Here is a 22,762-nt window from a genome sequence, read left to right as displayed (position 1 = left end):
GGGGAGGGTGGAAGGGGTTCAGGTCTGGTTACCTATGAATTTCTGGGGGGAGGGTGGAAGGGGTTCAGGTCTGGTTACCTATGATTTACTGGGGGGAAGGGGAGAGGTCTGGCTACCTATGAACTACTGGGGGGAGCAATAAATTATTGCTACATATATTGTTCATACATGTTTTATTTTTTTATTTTTTTTACACTGGTGCTTTGTCTCGGACATTGTTGATTTAAAAAAATGTTGGGATTGCATCACAAGCAATGTAACACCTACAACTAAGGGCCCGTTCAGATCACAAATGCGGATGGCCATGCGTGCGGAACAAAACGCGTACGAACGCACGCCATACGTGTTTGTGTGCGTTGCGTGGCTGATCCCATCACTGAAAAGCAAATGGGACAGCCGCGCGTTTTTACAAAATCTGCATGCAGCATGCGTTCCCGGACCGCACAGGTCCGGAACGCATGCAGTGTGAACATCAGACAGTGAACTCTATGCACTGTATGATGTCGTGCGTGTCGGCCTCCCGCACGTGTTTCCAAAACGCGGCTGGAAACGCGTGCAATCTGAACGGGCCCTAAATAAGCGATAAAATATGTTTCAGAAATGCATTGTTCTAACAATGTCACTGCATTTCTGTTGCAATTATTTAGTCCACTCCAACGCATTGTGTCAGTATGAGAGATAATATAACCAAAAAACAGAAACGTATACTGTTTTAAATCAAAAAAAATATTTATTTTTTTGTTTTGCAAGGTGCAAATTTTTTTTTTTTTTTTCAAAAAATAAAAACATTTTTTAAGGTAAATAGCTGTTTGCAGCTACATGTGCTGTGTATATAAACATTATATAACAAAAAACAACAGTTTGCTTTCTTAAAACAGAAATAATTTGCGATGATTCAGGTTGGAGTGAGCTTGAGATGTCTCCCAGTGCATCACTGCTGAATATATGCAAATTATCCATTGTCACCCTTAGGAGATAAACACACCTCTAGAACCGCTGGAATGCAATGATGTGTCAGCATGTTAATTTGTACAGAGCCAGAATAATCCAACATGCATACATACTGTTTCAGATTGTTTGATCCTCAGTGCATGGCATGGATTAATTTGGCTCTATGGAGTAGGGTATGGTAGGTAGGAGCTGCAGTATAGATTAGGTAGGTAGGTGCAGCAGTATACATTAGGTAGGTAGGTGCTGCAGTACAGCTACCATAGGTAGGTGCTGCAGTATACAGTGGTGTGAAAAACTATTTGCCCCCTTCCTGATTTCTTATTATTTTGCATGTTTGTCACACTTAAATGGTTCTGCTCATCAAAAACCGTTAACTATTAGGTCAGTGTTCATGAGTCCACCATAAGAAAGAGACTGGGCAAAAATGGCCTGCATGGCAGATATCCAAGGAGCAAACCACTTTTAAGCAAAAAGAACATTAGGGCTCGTCTCAATTTTGCTAAAAAAAACATCTCAATGATTGTCAAGACTTTTGGGAAAATACCTTGTGGACCGACGAGACAAAAGTTGAACTTTTTGGAAGCTGGGTGTCCCTTTACATCTGGCGTAGAAGTAACACAGCATTTCAGTAAAATAACATCATACCAACAGTGAAATATGGTGGTAGTAGTGTGATGGTCTGGGGTTGTTTTGCTGCTTGAGGACCTGGAAGGCTTGCTGTGCTAGATGGAACCATGAATTCTACTGTCTACCAAAAAATCATGAAGGAGAATGTCCGGCCATCTGTTTGTCAACTCAAGCTGAAGCGATCTTGGGTGCTGCAGCAGGACAATGACCCAAAACACACCATCAAATCCACCTCTGAATGGCTGAAGAAAAACATAATGAAGACTTTGGAGTTGCCTAGTCAAAGTCCTGACCTGAATCCTATTGAGATGTTGTGGCATGACCTTAAAAAGGCGGTTCATGCTAGTAAACCCTCAAATAAAGCTGAATTACAACAATTCTGCAAAGATGAGTGGGCCAAAATTCCTCCAGAGCGCTGTAAAAGACTCGTTGCAAGTTATCGCAAACGCTTGATTGCAGTTATTGCTGCTAAGGGTGGCACAACCAGCTATTAGGTTCAGGGGGCAATTTCTTTTTCACACAGGGCCATGTAGGTTTTGAGTTTTTTTTCTCAATAAATCATAAAAACCATCATTTTAAACTGCATTTTGTGTTCAATTATGTTATCTTTGACTAATAGTTAACGGTTTTCAATTAGCAGAAACATTTAAGTGTGACAAACATGCAAAAGAATAAGAAATCAGGAAGGGGGCAAATAGTTTTTCACACTACTGTAGATTAGGTAGGTAGGTGCTGCAGTAAAGATTAGGTAGGTAGGTGCTGCAGTATAGATTAGGCAGGTAGGTAGGTAGTTGCTGCAGTACAGCTACCGTAGGTAGGTGCTGCAGTATAGATTAGGTAGATAGGTAGGTGCTGCAGTATAGATTAGGTAGATAGGTAGGTGCTGCAGTATAGATTAGGTAGGTAGGTAGGCACTGCAGTATAGATTAGGTAGGTAGGTTGGTAGGTGCTGCAGTATAGATTAGGCAGGTAGGTAGGTAGTTGCTGCAGTACAGCTACCGTAGGTACAAATTAACCAGCAAGCTCATGGTGAACCACAACTCATTATAGTGTGTCAGGGGCTACAATGGTCCAACAAAAATATCCCCCCCCCCCACCCCCACAAAAAAAACCACAAAAAAAATAATAGTTAGGCATCACGCCTGCCCCCGGTGCCCATTAAATTGGCAATAAGCTCGTCCTGCTTGGCCGATTTTTCGCGCAGCTCCAGGACCTGCTGCTTCAGGATACGGAAGTCCCGGACCGGCACTCCTCTCTGATGCCGCCTCACCGTTGCCTTCAGCCTCCTATGGTCCCTCCTCAATTTTAGGTGAGTAGACAGTGGAACTGTGGAAAGAATAGGGAAAATCGGTTACCCTGATTGTAAAATGTATAATCATTATATCAAGGAAAAAAAAAATTAATGTAAAGCTTATACAACAACATTTAGGGCCCTGTTCCACCATAGAAGTGATGCGAAGGCGGCCACCTCGCCGCATCAGTTCCGCATCTCCCAATGCAGAAGTGATTAGAGGAGATGGGACGCAGATGCAGCCCTGCGAGAATATGAAGCATGCTGCAGATTATTGGATCAGTGTACACCGCTCCGCATAACCTGAACGCAATACAAACTATACCACTGCCGTGCAATGGTTTCAGGACACCCGTGGTGTGCCGCATCGTAACGCATGTAATGGAAATGTACCTCGACGAAGTCTCTACAGTGTAAAGCTTGCAGGCTTCTATTCGTTTAAGTTAGCCAATAAATGGTATCATCCTGATCAGGGGTGTAGTCCTTGAAAAAGAGGGGAGTGGACTCACCCTAAAAATCTCTGCGCCGCGCCAAAAAATGGGTTTGGTTAAGCATAGCGTGGGCATGGTCATGGGTGGGGCCAAATATACATGTCCTTAGCAGTGGTATAAAAGGTCTGCCAGGAGAAGTTTGAGCTCTGTCGTAGTGTATCCCCAAAAAGTAGATGTAGTCTGACAGCATTTCACCAAAAATACACATAATCTGGCAGAGGTTCCTCCAAAATACAGATACTATGGCAGTGGTTACCCCAAAATAGACAATCTGGCAGCAGCAGTTCCCCCAACATACACATAATCTGGAAGCAGTTCCTCAAAATACGCAAAACCTGTCAGTGGATCACCCAAAATACACGTAACACCCAAAATACATGTAATCTGTCAGCAGTGGTTCACGAACATACAAAATCTGGCAGAGGTTCCCCAAAATACACGTAATCTGGCATCATCGGTTCCCCATAAATACAGAGCTGACAGCAGTTCCCCCAAAATAGGTACCCCCAGTATAGCTAGCCAGGTCTATAGGTGTCCCCAGTATAAGTAGTCATGTGTATAGTTGTCCCCAGAATAGGTGGCCAGATGTAGAGATGTAACCAGAATAGGTAGCCAGGTGTATAGATGTCCTCAGAATAGGTGGCCAGGTGTATAGATATTCCCAGAATAGGTGGCCAGGTGTATAGATATTCCCAGAATAGGTGGCCAGGTGTATAGATGTCCCCAGAATAGGTAGCCAGGTCTATAGGTGTCCACAGTATAGCCAGGTGTATAGGTGTCCACAGTATATGTAGCCAGTTGTATAGTGGCCCCAGTATAGCCAGGTATGTAGTTGTCCCCAGTATATGTAGCCAGGTGTATAGTGGACCCAGTATATGTAGCCAGGTGTATAGTGGCCCCAGCATATGTAGCCAGGTGTATAGTGGCCCCAGTATATGTAGCCAGGTGTATAGTGGCCCCAGTATATGTAGCCAGGTGTATAGTGGCCCCAGTATATGTAGGCAGGTGTATAGTGGCCCCAGTATATGTAGCCAGGTGTATAGTGGCCCCAGCATATGTAGCCAGGTGTCCCCACAGCTGGAGGGAAGCAGCGCAGTGGAGAGGAGCATTGGGCAGAGCAGCGGGGAAGGGCGGACGTTTCCCCCCCCCTTCCCTCACCTTGGGCTACTATTTCTGGCTCTCCCCTCCAGAACGATTGCGGTGGTGGCTGGTAGTGGCAGCGGGCATCAGTGGGCGGGACTTACCTCCTCCTCATTCCGGCGAGTTGAAGCTGTGTCGCTGCTCTGGTCTTGACTAGACCAGACTAGCTGCACGCACAACGTCAACTCTCCGGAACAGGAGGAGGTAAATCCCGCACACTGAGGCCCGCTGCCACTAACAGCCAAGGTGAGGGAAGGGGGTGGGAAACGTCCGCCCTTCCCCACTGCTCTGCCCAATGCTCCTCTCCACTGCGCTGCTCCCCTCCAGGGTGCAAGGATGGACGACGTCCAGTCTCCAATAAAAGTAAGTGGACGTCGTCCATCCGCGTTCACGCAGGACTCGACCCCTGATCCTGATCCAAAACCTCTTAATTATAGACTGAAAGATTTTTACCTGTCTGGAGGCATCCGGCAGATCGCCTGGCCACTCGCTGGCTGTGAAAGGAGGGGCCTGGGGAGGAAGACCGGGAGGTGCTGGGTCCTGGGGCATCTCCTTCCTGCAGGTCCTGGGGCTGCGCAGACGGGGGGGTCCTCCTGTCCTGTCGGCGGGCTGGGCGTTGCTGTGCAGGTGGTGCCGGTGGACGAGAAGCAGATCCAGCTGTAATAAACAATAATAAATAATATAATGAGAACAAAATATGTCATGAAATTGGTAAAAAGTATTACGTTTTTACTGAAAGTATTTTTTTTTTCTTTAAAGTTATATTCTAATACCTTTTATTTCTTTATTGGACATGAAAGAATATTACTCTTAAATATAGTAAAATATAAATAGGATAGGCTATAAAGAGCGCTCTTGAACGTAGACTGGGCCCTGGGGCAATGGTTCATCTTTATTAGGAATAAGACCCTCCACACACAGCAAATATATCAAAGGAGTGGCTTTGAGACAAGTCTGCGTATGCTCTTGAGAGGCCAAGCATGAACATAGGCATCAATCAAATTTAATAACTCTGGAGAGATCTTAAAATGGCTGTGCACCAGAGCCGGATCATCCACAAGGCAAACCTTGGCAGTTGCCAAGGGCATTAAGAGTACCAGGTGATCATCAGTGGTTATCAAAAACTAACACTCAGCAAATACTGCACAAATATCATCACTATGCCCACACAGGAGCACAAAAAATAGTTTAGGTAACCCATTTTGGAATAAATCCGTCCAAAAAAAAAAGAAAAAAAAAAAAAGGTGGAAAAAGTGATGAGCTGTGAATATTGAACGGATACTTTTACTGTATATACTACACAACTCTATTAAAATATTCACTGCACATGGTATTTTTATAGGATAATTAGATACAGTATAAAGACCCCAAGATACACATACATAAACTATTAGTTGGCTGACTTACATGACAGGGCTTCCTGGATGCTCTTGACGAGCTCTTTGTCCCTCCTCTTCAGGTCGCTCCAAATCATCTGGACCTGCTTCACCTTCAAGTTCCTGTTGAAGTCTTTCCTCAACAGGAACTGGACCTTCCGGACCACCCGCTTCTTGGCCTCGCCCACCGACAGGTCATATCGGCCTTTAGTAAATTCCTGCAAAACAATTTTACAGTATTCATGACCATTGTATGGATTAATTATTTATTAATTAGGATTAACTTTACTTTAATCATGTTTCAACATTATAAAAATTATATGACAGTGTCAAAAAATTTTTGGAAACAAGTTCAACCAACTATGACTGCGGGCAGATACTTATGGAATAATGATGACTACAAGAAGATATAAGTGGCCACCTATAACTTCTGACAGATATTGCTTGCCATCTATAATTACATAAAGTGAAAGATGTTGTGGCCCAACTATGGCTAGTGCCAGATATTGGGAGCCACCTATGATGACTATCACAGATATTGTTAGCCAGCTATGAATACTTCTGACTGATATTTTGAGACACTGGAATCAACATATGACTGCCTATGAAAACCATCTGCTCCCCAAATCTATTCTCCCCTATAAGCACCCAATGGTCACCTATCAATCACCTGTCAATCACCCATCAATAACCCCCTGTCAACACCTCTCACTGCCACCCATCAGATCAGAACCTAAACTGGCCCCTGCGGGCACCCAAACACCCGCCTACACCCTCAGATTGCCCTCAGACCCACCGTCAGATCACCACCAAAGTGCATTGTTTACATCTGTTCTCCCCTCTAAATCACCCACTGATCACCCATCAATCACCCCCTGTCACCACCTGTCACTGCTACCTATCAGATCAGACCATAATGTGCCCCTTGGGCAGCCAATTACCCGCCCACATACTCAGCCCCACCCCCCTTGTATACATCTAGTCTCCCCTGTAAATCACCTGTCAATCACCCGTCAATCATCCCCTGTCACCACCTTTCACTGCCACCCATCCATTTTTCTAGACTACTAGTTTCTAGACTACTCCTCTTGCTTTAGGGCCCCTAAAATGCCAGGGCAGTATAGAAACCCCACAAATGACCCCATTTTAGAAAGAATACACCCCAAGGTATTCTGTTAGGAGTATGGTGAGCTCATAGAAGATTTTATTTTTTGTCACGTTAGCGGAAAATGACACTTTGGGGGGGGAAAAATATATATATTTCCGCTAACTTGTGACAAAAAATAAAATCTTCTATGAACTCACCATATTCCTAACAGAATACCTTGGGGTGTATTCTTTCTAAAATGGGGTCATTTGTGGGGTTTCTATACTGCCCTGGCATTTTAGGGGCCCTAAAGCATGAGGAGTAGTCTAGAAACTAAATTCATGAAAATCCTAAAGGTACTCAAAGGACGTTGGGCCCCTTAGCGCACCTAGGCTAGAAAAAAGTGTTACACATGTGGTATCGCCGTACTCAGGAGAAGTAGTATAATGTGTTTTGGGGTGTATTTTTACACATGCCCATGCTGGGTGGGAGAAATCTCTATGTAAATGGACAATTATGTGTAAAAAAAAAAACAACTAAAAAATCTCATTTAGAAAGATATTTAACCCACCCAGCATGGGTATGTTTAAAAATAAACCCCAAAACACATTATTCTACTTCTCCTGAGTACGGTCGGCAATACCACATGTGTGACCCCTTTTTGCAGCCTAGGTGCGCTAAGGGGCCCAACGTCCTATGAGCACCTTTAGGCTTTACAGGGGTGCTTACAATTTAGCACCCCCCAAAATGCCAGGACAGTAAACACACCCCACAAATGACCCCATTTTGGAAAGTAGACACCCCAAGGTATTCAGAGAGGGGCATGGTGAGTCCGTGGCAGATTTTTTTATTTTTTTTTAACAAGTTAGCAGAAATGGAAACTTTTTTTTTGTTTTATTTTTGTTTCAAAGTGTCAATTTCCGCTAACTTGTGACAAAAAAAATTCTATGAACTTACCATGCCTCTTAGGGCCCGTTCACACTGCACGCGTTTCCAGCCGCGTTTTGGAATGGAGGCCGACACGCATGACATCAGACAGTGCATAGAGTGCACTGTCTGATGTTCACACTGCATGCGTTCCGGACCTGTGCGGTCCGGGAACGCATGCTGCATGCAGATTTTGACAAAACGCGTGGCTGTCCCATTCACTTTTCAGTGATGGGATCAGCCACGCAACGCACACAAACGCGGATGGCCATGCGTTCGTACGCGTTGTGGTCCACACGCGTTCCGCACGCATGCCCATCCGCATTTGTGATCTGAACGGGCCCTAGTGAATACTTTGGGATGTCTTCTTTCCACAATAGGGTCATTTGGGGGTATTTAATCATGGAATTTTGGCACCTCATAAAACCTGACAGGTGCTCCGTAAAGTCAGCGATGCTTCAAAATGGGAAAATACAATTTTGGCAACATACTTTGTAAACGCTATAACTATTACCCAAACCAGTAAATATACACTTATTGTTGTTGTTTTTTTTATCAAAGACATGTAGCATAATAAATCTGGACAAAAATGTATATTGAAATTTTATTTTATTTGAAAAATGTCAGCACAGAAAGTTAAAAAATTCATTCTTTTGACAACATTAAAGAGGAACTGTAACGACAAAACGGCCCCTGGGGGGTACTCACCTCGGGTGGGGGAAGCCTCAGGATTAGTGTTGGGCGAACAGTGTTCGCCACTGTTCGGGTTCTGCAGAACATCACCCTGTTCGGGTGATGTTCGAGTTCGGCCGAACACCTGACGGTGCTCGGCCAAACCGTTCGGCCATATGGCCGAACTAAGAGCGCATGGCCGAACGTTCCCCAAACGTTCGGCTAGCGCTGTGATTGGCCGAACGGGTCACGTGGTTCGGACCCGAACGCGCTCTGATTGGCCGAACTGTCACGTGGTTCGGGTAAATAAATACCCGAACCACGTCATATCTCCGCCATTTGTCTGTGGGTTTAGCTTTGGGTAGGCAGGCAGGGTAGTTCGCGCTCCAGCCACGCTAGCCAGGGTCCCCCCTGTCATTGTGTCACTGCTGGGAACAGTAGTACACCGCTTGCTCAGCCACACTATATAGCATTCTGTTTACTGCCACTCTGTGTACCTCGCTCAGCCACACTATATAGCATTCTGTTTACTGCCACTCTGTGTCTGCTGGGAATAGTAGTACACCGCTTGCTCAGCCACACTATATAGCATTCTGTTTACTGCCACTCTGTGTACCTCGCTCAGCCACACTATATAGCATTCTGTTTACTGCCACTCTGTGTCTGCTGGGAATAGTGGTACACCGCTCGCTCAGCCACACTATATAGCATTCTGTTTACTGTTCTGTGTCTGCTTGGAATAGTGGTACACCGCTCGCTCAGCCACACTATATAGCATTCTGTTTACTGTTCTGTGTCTGCTGGGAATAGTGGTACACCGCTCGCTCAGCCACACTATATAGCATTCTGTTTACTGTTCTGTGTCTGCTGGGAATAGTGGTACACCGCTCGCTCAGCCACACTATATAGCATTCTGTTCACTGTTCTGTGTCTGCTGGGAATAGTGGTACACCGCTCGCTCAGCCACACTATATAGCATTCTGTTCACTGTTCTGTGTCTGCTGGGAATAGTGGTACACCGCTCGCTCAGCCACACTATATAGCATTCTGTTCACTGTTCTGTGTCTGCTGGGAATAGTGGTACACCGCTCGCTCAGCCACACTATATAGCATTCTGTTTACTGTTCTGTGTCTGCTGGGAATAGTGGTACACCGCTCGCTCAGCCACACTATATAGCATTCTGTTTACTGTTCTGTGTCTGCTGGGAACAGTAGTACACCGCTCGCTCAGCCAGAGTATATAGCATTGTGTTTACTGCCACTCTGTGTACACCGCTCAGCCAGACTATATACCATTGTTTACTGACACTCTGTGTACACCGCTCAGCCAGACTATATACCATTGTTTACTGACACTCTGTGTACACCGCTCAGCCAGACTATATACCATTGTTTACTGCCACTCTGATTCTGCTGGGAACAGTAGTACACCGCTCGCTCAGCCAGACTATATACCATTGTTTACTGACACTATATAGCAGACTATATAGCATTGTGTGTACACCGCTCAGCCAGACTATATACCATTGTTTACTGACACTCTGTGTACACCGCTCAGCCAGACTATATACCATTGTTTACTGCCACTCTGATTCTGCTGGGAACAGTAGTACACCGCTCGCTCAGCCAGACTATATACCATTGTTTACTGACACTCTGTGTACACCGTTCAGCCAGACTATATACCATTGTTTACTGCCACTCTGATTCTGCTGGGAACAGTAGTACACCGCTCGCTCAGCCAGACTATATAGCATTGTGTTTACTGCCACTCTGTGTACACCGCTCAGCCACACTATATAGCATTGCGTACTCTGCCAGTCAGTGTGTATATTGCTGGGATCAGTAATACTCCACTCACCGTCAACCACTATATGAGCTCAACATGAGTTCCCCAGAGACCTCCGCTGTGAGCAGCACTCCCAACAACAGCAACAGCCAACGCCCCACGCAAGCTATAACATCCACCCCAGCAGCCAGTGGTCAGCAGCAGCCCTCCCCGGAGGAGAACGTTGTGTCCATCAGTCCGTCGCCAGAGCGATTAATGAGGGCTGCCATTGAGGAGATGATGGGGCCTGATGTGGAGGAGGAGGTCTGGCTCAGGCCAGCATCCCAAGTTAATGTTGAGGACGATGAGGGGTCTGTGTCTGGGGATGTTGGGGTGGCAGAGGTGGTGGGTGGGTCAGACTCAGGAGAAGAGTTGTATGATGAGGATGATGATCGGGACCATCTGTATGTGCCTCAGAGTCCGACCCCGGAAAACATGTTGTATCGTGTGTTTAGGTACTAAAATCTGCGTTCCCTCCCAGTAGTGTTGGGCGAACAGTGTTTGCCACTGTTCGGGTTCTGCAGAACATCACCCTGTTCGGGGTGACTATATAGCAGACTATATAGCATTGTGTTTAATGCCACTCTGTGTACACGGCTCAGCCACACTATATAGCATTGTGTTTACTTCCACTCTGTGTCTGCTGGGAACAGTAGTACACCGCTCACCCGCCACTGTATAGCATTGTGCTCTGTGTCACTGCTGACAATAGTGGTACACCGCTCACCCACCACTGTATAGCATTTCTGTACTGCCACTGTACTGCTGCCAGTCAGCGTGTACTTTAAGGATAAGTGAAATGAGGAAGAAATCCGGTGAAAGAGGGAGGGGCAAGGGAAGAGGTGTTTCCCCTGACGGTTCACGTACAGGCCACAGGGGAGCACCCAAGAAAACCCACTCAATACTGCCCATGTTGTCCAGGACAACAACCCTCACAGATCCAAAAGAACAGGACCAGATAATTACTTGGATGACCTCTCAAGCGTCCAGCAGTGGGTTAAGCAGCACCAGCACATCACGCACGAGGTCCGAGTCCTCAGCCAGTTAAAGTCTGGGCTTTCTTTGAAGACTGCACTGAGGATGTTACCATGGCGATTTGCAAGGTGTGCAAGACCCGCCTGAGCAGGGGGAAAAGTATTAACAACCTCTCCACCACCAGCATGAGCCGCCACATTCTATCCAAACATCCCACTCTGTGGGCAAACGCGGCAGGACAGGGTACCACCAGCAACACTGCCTCCCTTGGGTTCACCAGACTCACCACCAGACCCGCCTCAGCAGCAGCAGTAGCCCAGCCATTGCGTGGTTCACAACATTCACAAACATCAGACGATGCTGACACTGTCACTTTCCGGACTAGTGCTCTTGAGGTCTCCCAGTGTTCATCAAACACAACAACCAACAGCCCTTCGGTGTGCAGCGCTACGGTTGAGTTGTCTGTCTCTGAGATGTTTGAGCACAAGAGGAAATTGCCAGCAAATGACCCCCGGGCCGTGGCAGTAACAGCCAGCCAGCATAGCCAAGCTTCTGGCCTGCGAAATGCTGCCATATCGAGTGGTGGAGACAAACAGCTTCAAGGGCATGATGTCAGTGGCCATCCCACGTTACGTGGTTCCCAGCCGCTACCACTTTGCGCGCTCTGCAGTGCCTGAGTTGCATGAGCACGTGGTCAGCTAAATAACCCGAAGCTTGAAGAATGCCGTTGCCTGCAAGGTTCACCTCACCACTGACACCTGGACGAGTGCGTTCGGCCAGGGTCGATACATCTCCCTTACCGCGCACTGGGTGAACCTTGTGGAGCCTGGAAGCGATTCCTCACCTGCTACGGCGCGGGTGTTGCCCACGCCGCAAACAGCTGGATAACAACAGCAGCACCTACCTCTCTGACTCCTTCTCCTCCAACGCATCTCAAAGCTGTACCTCATCCGGAAATGCTAACCCAGCACCAGCAGCAGTAGGATCGTGGAAGCAGTGCAGCACAGCTGTTGGCATGCGTCAGCAAGCGTTGCTGAAGCTGATCTGCCTTGGGGATAAGCAGCACACAGGGGAGGAAATTTGGAGGGGAATAAAGGAACAGACGGATTTGTGGCTGGCACCGCTGGACCTGAAACCGGGCATGAAGCTAGACACCTGGCACGAACTGGCAATGTACACAATAGAGGTGCTGGCTTGCCCGGCAGCCAGCGTTATGTCGGAACGCTGTTTCAGTGCTGCCGGAGGCATCATCACAGATCGGCGTATCCGCCTCTCCACAGAAAATGCAGACCGTCTGACTCAAATTAAAATGAATCAATCCTGGATTGGAAACGACTACGCAACACTCCTGGACCCCAACCAAGTAACATGACCGATGAACATCTGGGATGGTTTAGCGTTTCCGGTCCCTGTTTATTGAACCTCTCATCTGTATTACATTTATGACTGCATGGCGGCAAAAAGCATTGCTGCTATATCCGCACGCTTTTTGTCCTCATGCAAGGCCTGGGTTGTTGTGTCTCACAAAGCGTGGCCTTCTCCTCCTGCGCCTCCTCCTGTTCCATCACGTGTGCTGCTGCTGCTGCTGCTGGGTTACCGTTGCCGGTCCCTGTTTATGGAACCTCTTATCTTTATTACATTTATGACTACATGGCGGTACAAAGCATGCTATCCGCACGCTTTTTGTCCTCATGCAAGGCCTGGGTTGTTGTGTCTCACAAAGCGTGGCCTTCTCCTCCTGCGCCTCCTCCTGTTCCATCACGTGTGCTGCTGCTGCTGCTGCTGCTGCTGGGTTACCGTTGCCGGTCCCTGTTTATGGAACCTCTTATCTTTATTACATTTATGACTACATGGCGGTACAAAGCATGCTATCCGCACGCTTTTTGTCCTCATGCAAGGCCTGGGTTGTTGTGTCTCACAAAGCGTGGCCTTCTCCTCCTGCGCCTCCTCCTGTTCCATCACGTGTGCTGCTGCTGCTGCTGCTGCTGCTGGGTTACCGTTGCCGGTCCCTGTTTATGGAACCTCTTATCTTTATTACATTTATGACTACATGGCGGTACAAAGCATGCTATCCGCACGCTTTTTGTCCTCATGCAAGGCCTGGGTTGTTGTGTCTCACAAAGCGTGGCCTTCTCCTCCTGCGCCTCCTCCTGTTCCATCACGTGTGCTGCTGCTGGGTTACCGTTGCCGCGTGGTCCCTGTTTATTGAACCACTTATCTTTATTACATTTATGACTGCATGGTGGTACAAAGCATGCTATCCGCACGCTTCTTGTCCTCATGCAAGGCCTGGGTTGTTGTGTCTCAAAGCGTGGCCTTCTCCTCCTGCGCCACCCTCCTCCTGTTCCATCACGTGTGCTGCTGCTGGGTTAGCATTACCGGTCCCTTTTCCTGGAACCTCTTATATGTATTACATTTATGACTGCATGCCGACAAAAAGCATGTTACCTGTGCAAAGAAAACAGACATTTCCCGCATTTAAAAGACAGTTTTCCCTTTGAAACTTTAAAATCGATTTTCTCAAAAACTATAAGCTCTTTTTGCTAAATTTTTTTTTCCTCTTGTACCCACTCCCAAGGTGCACATACCCTGTAAATTTGGGGTATGTAGCATGTAAGGAGGCTTTACAAACCACAAAAGTTCGGGTCCCCATTGACTTCCATTATGTTCGGAGTTCGGGTCGAACACCCGAACATCGCGGCCATGTTCGGCCTGTTCGGCCCGAACCCGAACATCTAGATGTTCGCCCAACACTACTCAGGATCCTAATGAGGCTTCCCACGCCGTCCTGCGTCCCTCGGGGGTCTCGCTGTAGCCCTCCGTACAGCGGTGACGCAATATTTACCTTCCTGGCTCCTGCGCAGGCGCTCTGACGGCTGTCGGCTACGAACTACACGGAAATACCCGATCGCCGTCGGATCTGCTCTACTGCGCAGGCGCAAGTTTCCTGCGCCTGCGCAGTAGAGCGGACCCGAATGAGATCGGGTATTTCGGTGTAGTTCGGGCCGGAAAGCCGCCACAGCGCCCCCGCTGGAGCCAGCAAAGGTAAATATTGAACTGACAGTCGGCACAGTCGCCGGCTGTTCGGAGGGCTGCGGCGAGACCCCCGTGGGACAGAGGACGGCGTGGGAAGCCTCATTAGGATCCGGAGGCTTCCCCCACCCGAGGTGAGTACCCCCCAGGGGATGTTTTTCATGTTACAGAGTCTCTTTAATGTCTTTTTTGATGAATATAATAAAAACTAAAAATCACAGCAGAAATCAAATTGCACCAAAAGAAAGCTGTATTAGTGACAAGAAAAGGAGGTAAAATTCATTTAGATGGTAGGTTGTATGACCGAGCAATAAACCGTGAAAGCTGCAGTGGTCTGAATGGAAAAAAAGGGTCTGGTCCTTAAGGGGTATAAAGACTGTGGTCCTCAAGGGGTTAAGCCGGAAAAAAAAAAGTTTTACTAACCTGGGGCTTCCCTCAGCCCCCTACAGCTGATCGGTGCCCTCGCCGTGTCCCTCCGATACTCCCGTCCCCGCCGGCGTTTACTTCCGGTTTCGCCGTCACCGTCCGTCAGGCTGGGAACGCAAGTGATTCTTCGCGTTCCCAGCCACAATATCGCCCCCTATGCTATTGCATTTTTGGTCCAGAAAAAAAAAAAACACAACCCAATCAGAACACTAATCACTAATCGCAAAATGCTGTAGACGCTAGGAACTCCCATACAAAAAATGCAAACCGCGCAAAAAGAGGTAAACACAAACCGCTAAAGAACCGCTTGAAAACTGCTCAAAAAAAAAAATTGCTACCATTTAGCAAAATACAGTGTGAATGTGTCTCTACTAATAAGGGGACTCCGAGCACACAGCCGCGACACTCAGACGAGTGTCGGCCCGACACTTGCTGGTATAGGAAGAGGCACGTCATTATGACGGCCGATACGCGTCATGACGGCGGCCGGCGTGACAGTCCTGCGCATGCGCAGTAAACCCGCATATGCGCAGGACTGTCACGCCGACCACCGTCATGACGCGTAGCTCGGAGTGCCTTTAACAGTAGTGGTACAAGCAAAGTTACAGTGACAAATAAAATAAAAAACTCTCACAAACACCTGATACATTTTTTAATGTCAAATATCAATAAATGCACAGAAACAGTACCAAACATATATGCATTTTGTTCAATAGATCACTTACCTCAATCACCATCCTTTTCAATTCAGGACAATTTTTTGGAGGCATTCTGGCTGGCTGGCTGGCTGTGGAGTCCTGCAGAGGAAGTCTGTGACTCTGTGTCTCTCTCCAGGTCTCTTCCACGCGTATGGCCTTTTTTTTTGAACTTCCTGTTGTTCTGTACGCATTAGCCAATCACAGGCTTTGAGGCTGAGCGTGCCCGGAGTGCGTGCCAACGCGTACGTTTTGACGCATGTACGCAATAGCTGTCACTCGGAAGACGCCGCCTACTGCGTACATATAAGCGTTGCATGCGTCAAAACGTACGCGTAGTAGGCGGCGCCTAGTGAGTGACAGCTATTGCGTACATATGCTAAGCATGCGTCAAAACGTACGCGTGAATGTTACGGCTGCAAGCGTAATACCGTAACGTAAGCAACTGAATTACGGTATCCTTACGCGTAACTGCGTAACAACAAGGCGTAATTACGGGGCTGCTCCGTAGGTACTTTCTTACGCCGTAACCGTAATTGCGTAACGCGTAATAGCGTAAAATTACGCGTAACGACCCGTAAGCGTAGATTCTTTCATTACGACCAGCACTGAGTAGATGGATTGATAAAGATATCAATAAGCAGCTTTGGTCTGAACCTAAAGGTGTCATACATCTCAAGTTAGGATTACTCTTAAAAATTCCAATGATTAAAGTTCCCACTGTTTTCCATGCAGTGGCGTAGCTAAGGAACTGTGGGCCCCTATGCAAGTTTTACATTGGGGCCCCCCAAGCACTCTATACAGAACAATTGATACGGCATCAAAACCTGCCAATGGCAACTACAGTGTCAGAGGTGCAAGAAAGGGATGGGAAATAGCTTGTTAAGGATTACGACTATTCAAAGTATCTATAGAAGTGATTATTATGAGCACAGGACCAACAGAGAGCTAATACTGTAGTTGAGGAAGGGCCCCTCTGGCCCAAGGGCCCCGACGCGGTCGCTACCTCTGCACCCCCTATTGCTACGCCCCTGTTTCCATGCAAACTGACTACCCCTCGTGTGTTCAACAGTTAAGAACGCTATACCTGAAAGGATCTATATCTCAAGGGATCTGTAGTTTAAAAATTGCTATACTTCGTCACCTAGCAGTTAATAAGCGTTCCATAGTTCAGTTTGAATTTGCCATGGCATTAATTTGGATTTACAAAGTTTTTAAATGCAGATTTGACATTGTGATTGCTGTCAGTGGGACTGTCTTCGTCTCAAGCAGATGTGTGTATTGATGCATGCTCTTCTGCAGATGTACACTGGGACTCCCTGCTGCCTCCCAGAAGGGTGACTATCTGGAGTCACTGCCTGCCAAGATAAGGACACCAGTCAGTGTCCTGTCCAACAGCAGAATGTGACTTTCATGCCTTTATTTGCCAGCACATTGTGAACTCGATGCATTTTCTGCCAGATCTGAAACTCATGCATAAGATCTAAGTGTTGCCCCTCTTCTGTCCAAAAAATAAATCAATAAAAAAATGATATATATATATATGTTCTGTACATTTTTGTTTATTATAATTCAGCTTGATTTTAAATTACAATGTAAAGAAAGTAAATCCCTACCATCTGCCGTCCGAGCTCGGTTTTACTGGAGTTGGTTTCAGATGTACCACTGGAAAATTATGAGCTAAGTCACTGAAAATTAGATGGGACCCCCGCAGTCTAATCCTTTGTCACCAGCCAGTTCTTGCTGGACTCTCTATGTTTGATTAGTGCTACTGTAATTAAAGAAATTACTAAATAGACAGGAGCCATCTGTCTGGACCTCGATGGGCATATCTTGCCTGGGCTTTCTTTATTCAAATAAATCTCTGTTTCACTATTACTAATCCAGTCTTAAGTCAGTGTATATAGTTTTTACTGTTTTTATATATATAGGTAAAATTTTAAGTGAAACTCTGTTGGGAGTTTTTATACTGTGTTTTAAAATTACAGCAGCTTTTAAACTCTATATTATCCTGTACCTGACTCCTGCTTTTTTGTTTTAGGTAGTTGATTTTACATAGAAAACATCACCCCATGTTCTCTGTGAGTGCTGTTTTGTTCCTGAACACGTTTGTTACACACAAGCCAATAGCAGCGTGACCAGACAAGCGCTCCCTGATTGGAATATTGATTGGGGAGTTGCGATTGATGCACCACATGGTGAAGCATATTTATCAACACAGGTGCAAAGAAAACTGGAGGAAAACCCATGCAATGGCCCTTAGCAGCATCAGATTTAAAGAAGCACTGTAATGACATTTAGTAGAATGTAGTTAATTATTTAGGAAAAAGAATTTTATGTTAATTATAGGTTTCAGCTTTAGAAACACCAGAACTGATAAAAATGGAGCAAAATGAGCGCCGATAAAAATGGCACCGCAATAGTAAAAGTTGTGATTATCGGCAATGAAGTTAAATTATGTCTCCCGATAGATAATTGTGGCTTTTACTATTGCCACTTATGGCAGCAGGAGGGGGGTCGTTGACCACATGAGTGGCATGTACGAGCAAATGCAGAAATTGAAATCTATGGCAGGAATAAACAGACATAAACAGGGCATAGATTTCAACTAGCCCGATCCGGAAGTGGTTAAGCTGTTTAACAAATCAAGGCATCTCAGTAACTGCTCCACAAGTTTTTTTTAGTATCTGCTTTAAAGGACAACTGTAGCAAGAGGTATGTGGAGGCTGCCATATTTATTTCCTTTTAAGCAATACCGGTTGCCTGGCTATCCTGCTGATAATCTGTCTCTAATACTTTTAGCCATAGACCCTGAACAAGCATGCAGCAGATCAGATCAGGTGTTTCTGACATTATTGTCAGATCTGAGTGGATTGGCTACATGCTTGTTATTCAGACACTACTGCAGCCAAATAGATCAGCATCTCTATTGCATGTCCCCTTTATAACTGGTACCCGCACCCGCAGACCCGTTACCTGCACCCGACCCGCAACCCGATTAAAAGCAAAACGGGTACCCGATCTGCATTTCGGGTAACCCGCGGGTACCTGACAGGATGCCCTGTGCGGGTCTAATTTTTCAGACCCGCACCCAACCCGCAGCCCCGCTACCCACATCTGACCTGCAACCTGCTTTCTGGGGAATCTGGTACCCACACCCGCAGACCCACTACTCGCACCCGACCCGCAACCTGGTTAAAATCAGAACCGGTACCCGACCCGATGCAGGCCTCTAGCATGGGGACCACAGCAGGAGATAGCGGCCAGGTAAAGTAGTAAATGCACGGACAGGGAGCACATTCACATTAGGAGAAACAGCGCCAAGGGTGTGCTTTAGCATGTAGTGTGGGTCATGGTCTAGAGGTTAAGACAGATACCTACTACACACTAGGTCCTGGGTTCAAATCCCAGCTATGGTATATAAGCATGCTTTTCAAAAAGTACAAATCCTTAATCATGCTACTTTTTCTATCGAATTGATCATAATGGAAGTATGGTTTATGCTACCACCAGCTTTAGCATGTAGTGTGGGTCATGGTCTAGAGGTTAAGACAGATACCTACTACACACTAGGTCCTGGGTTCAAATCCCAGCTATGGTATATAAGCATGCTTTTCAAAAAGTACAAATCCTTAATCATGCTACTTTTTCTATCGAATTGATCATAATAGAAGTATGGTTTATGCTACCGCCAGCTTTAGCATGTAGTGTGGGTCATGGTCTAGAGGGTAAGACAGATACCTACTACACACTACGTCCTGGGTTCAAATCCAAGCTATGGTATATAAGCATGCTTTTCAAAAAGTACAAATCCTTAATCATGCTACTTTTTCTATCGAATTGATCATAATGGAAGTATGGTTTATGCTACCGCCAGCTTTAGCATGTAGTGTGGGTCATGGTTTAGAGGGTAAGACAGATACCTACTACACACTAGGTCCTGGGTTCAAATCCCAGCTATGGTATATAAGCATGCTTTTCAAAAAGTACAAATCCTTAACCATGCTACTTTTTCTATCGAATTGATCATAATGGAAGTATGGTTTATGCTACCGCCAGCTTTAGCATGCAGTGTGGGTCATGGTCTAGAGGGTAAGACAGATACCTACTACACACTAGGTCCTGGGTTCAAATCCCAGCTATGGTATATAAGCATGCTTTTCAAAAAGTACTAATCCTTAATCATGCTACTTTTTCTATCGAATTGATCATAATGGAAGTATGGCTTATGCTACCGCCAGCTTTAGCATGTAGTGTGGGTCATGGTCTAGAGGTTAAGACAGGTACCTACTACATACTAGGTCCTGGGTTCAAATCCCAGCTATGGTATGTAAGCTGTTTTGAAAATCTGCAATTCCCTACTGCATGATATGGATGGATGGATGGATGAGGAGGAGGAGAAAGAGATTTTAAAATTTTTCCGACGGAATTCCGTGTAAGTCGGAATTCCGCGGAACTGCCCCGGTATACCGTCGGAATGGAACGGTAACGGAATTTCTATATGACGGAATGCGGAATTGTGCCGGAAACGGAAATCGGCTATTCCGACCATGCCTGATCAGTAGGATAGCCAGGCAACAGACATGAAGGAAATAAATATGGCCAGGGCCGGGCAGAGGCATAGGCTGGAGAGGCTCCAGCCTCAGGGCGCAGTGTAGGAGGGGGCGCACAATTAATACAGCTGTCATTCCTAATTGTGTATGAAGCAGAAATAAATAAGAAAAGAGGATACATGGCAGTGACTGCAAGCCAGATAACTAGATATTAAGGTGTTGGGGAGGTTGTGGGCCCTGTGGCCCTCTTAGTCTTATAGCAATCAGTGTGTGACGGCTGGGGTGGGAGGGATGGAGGGGCATACTTTGGTGTCTCAGCCTTGGGTGCTGGAGGACCTTGTCTCAGCTCTGAATATGGCAGCCTCGCTTTAGGTTCCCTTTAAGGGCTAAGACTGAGCTTCTTGGTGTCATGTTGACCAGGATGTCACAGAGGTCTGAATATATAATCATCTAATCTATAACTGTGTCCTCATAACCAGCAAATATGAAGGTATAGAACATTTCTGTTTCCACCAAGGGTTGGCAGCTGAGCTGTAGTCACTGATGTGCCACTAGACTTGAAGAGGACCTGTAGCGAAAATAACATAATGAATACAATTGTTTATGTTTTTTACAATATTCATTTATAAATGATTTAGTGAGTGTATATCCATTGTAAAATCTTTTCTCACCCTCGTTTACGTTCTGAAATTTATCACAGGTGGCAACATCTTTAGTCCTGCCAGATGCAGCTTTGCGGAATGTTTTTTTCTTATTGAGAATTCCGAAGCAAATGAAAATAATGCTTGGTTTCCCAGAATGCTCTGGACTACCACGTAGATAAAAAGCCTAGGCTAAGCATCACTGAAAGGTTGGGGGATACATACCATTATACAGCAATATATAGATAAAGAAGTCTATTTGGTAGCAGGAGCATTCTGGGTGGGGGATGCTGGGAACTTTCTCTCTGAGGAATACTCACAGCTTCCTGTATAAACTCCAGTTCTTTATTTCAACCACAGTGGCCCATATGCAATTCACTTTTCCTCCTTAGTTTTCTCCTAGTTGATATTTTTAAACTTGCCAATAAAATGCATTTTAACCAGTTCACCCCCAAGGGTTTTTACTCTAACGGACCAGAGCAATTTTCACTTGTCAGTGCTCCTCCCCTTTATTCCCTAATAACTTTATTACTACTTATCACAAGAAAATGATCTATACCTCGTTTTTTTCGCCACCAATTAGGCTTTCTGTGGGTAGTACATTTTGCTAAGAATTTTTTTATTCTAAATGCGTTTTAATGGGAAAAAAAACAAAAAAAATGAAAAAAAATCATTATTTCTCAGTTTTCAGCCATTATAGTTTTAAAGTTAAACATTCTCCTGTGGATACAACAAACACATTTTATTTGCCCAGTTGTCCCGTTTATTACACCGTTTAAATTATGTCCCTATCACGATGTATGGCGACAATATATTATTTTGTAATATAGGTGTTATTTTTCTGTTTTTTTTTTTTTTGCCCCTATATAATAAATTAAAATCATTTTCCCCCATAAAATATAGATTAAAAAAGCTGAGTCCCTAAAGCAACTATTTATTTATTTATTTTAAGCTGATTTTTTTTTCACAAGTGTTTTTTTGGGGGGGGGGGGGGGTTGAAAGTGTAATTGTATTAATTTTATAAATATTGTGTATGTACTTGCATATGTATGTGCTTTGTATGTGTAATATACTTTTTGGCCACAAGATGGCGCTAGTGAACACTCTCCCATATAGGAAGTGATCACTTTTTTTTTTTTACTCTTTATTAAACTTTAACAGTTTCCTGTTTTATGAATGGACGCGGTCGCGTCCATTCACTCCAGGCAGTGCGATTGGGTAGAGGACCTCTCGGTCCTCTTCCCCAATCACCCAGCACGGGAACCCGACGGAAACGGCGGTGGTAGCGGCGCACACACGTGCGGAGCGGCGGCGGAAACACGCAACGTATTAAAACGTCATGTTGCCATTAACAGGCAAAAGCATGACGTTTTAATACGCTAGGTTGCCGGTAAATGGTTAAGCCACCAGAAAGGAAGAAAATACTCAAAACAATTTTGCTAGTACTTTTCAACTACTTTTTGGTATTTTTTTAGTTGAAAAGTGCTGGAAACTTATTTTAAATGGAAAATGAAAAATTATCTCCTAGGAGAAAACTCAGGTGAAAAAGTGAATTGCATATGGGCCCGTATCTTCAGTGACCAGAAGATACTAGCAAATAGTAGTTACAAATAATACTATACAGTGCAGGTGTGTTTGTAGAGGACAGCACAGAGCCCATGGACCGGAGCAATTGGCAAGAGTACACACCCTGGTTGCCTGTGTGACTAGCGGCACATGGGAATGCATTCAACATTATTAAACATCAAAACATTAACTATTTACCACTTATTTAAATAAATGAGACACACACTACCATTGGCATTTAACAGGCTGCGGCCATTGTTTATTGGGGGTAAAAAAGGGGATGTATCAAACAACCAACTTTATTGTATAATTCAATAACCATATAACTTTATTTCCATGAGAACACAAACATAAATTGACCAACACAAACACGATCGATGGTCTGTGGACCCGACACGATCTCCACCACCAGTTATTTTCTTTCACCATACCCCCCAATAAGAAAGCCCGCGACAAAAGCAATGAAATTAGGGACGAGTGGGT

General features: G+C 45.5%; 1 protein-coding gene across 1 annotated transcript in view; it reads right to left on the bottom strand.

The window, feature by feature from the left end:
- Positions 1-2,707: 2,707 nt before the first annotated feature.
- The window catches only part of LOC137504837 (uncharacterized), a 32,740-nt gene continuing 12,685 nt past the window's right edge, over positions 2,708-22,762 (bottom strand). Inside the window, exons 2-4 of the mRNA XM_068233428.1 lie at positions 5,908-6,094; positions 4,954-5,157; positions 2,708-2,904 (exon numbers count right to left, since the gene is read on the bottom strand). Coding sequence (XP_068089529.1) covers positions 2,708-2,904; positions 4,954-5,157; positions 5,908-6,094 — 588 coding nt within the window. The remainder of the gene's footprint in view (positions 2,905-4,953; positions 5,158-5,907; positions 6,095-22,762) is intronic.

The sequence above is a fragment of the Hyperolius riggenbachi genome, chromosome 4 (assembly GCF_040937935.1).
Source record: "Hyperolius riggenbachi isolate aHypRig1 chromosome 4, aHypRig1.pri, whole genome shotgun sequence".
NCBI lineage: Eukaryota > Metazoa > Chordata > Amphibia > Anura > Hyperoliidae > Hyperolius > Hyperolius riggenbachi.
The sequence above is the reverse complement of the archived record's forward strand: the minus strand, read 5'-3'. Positions and strand labels throughout refer to the sequence as shown.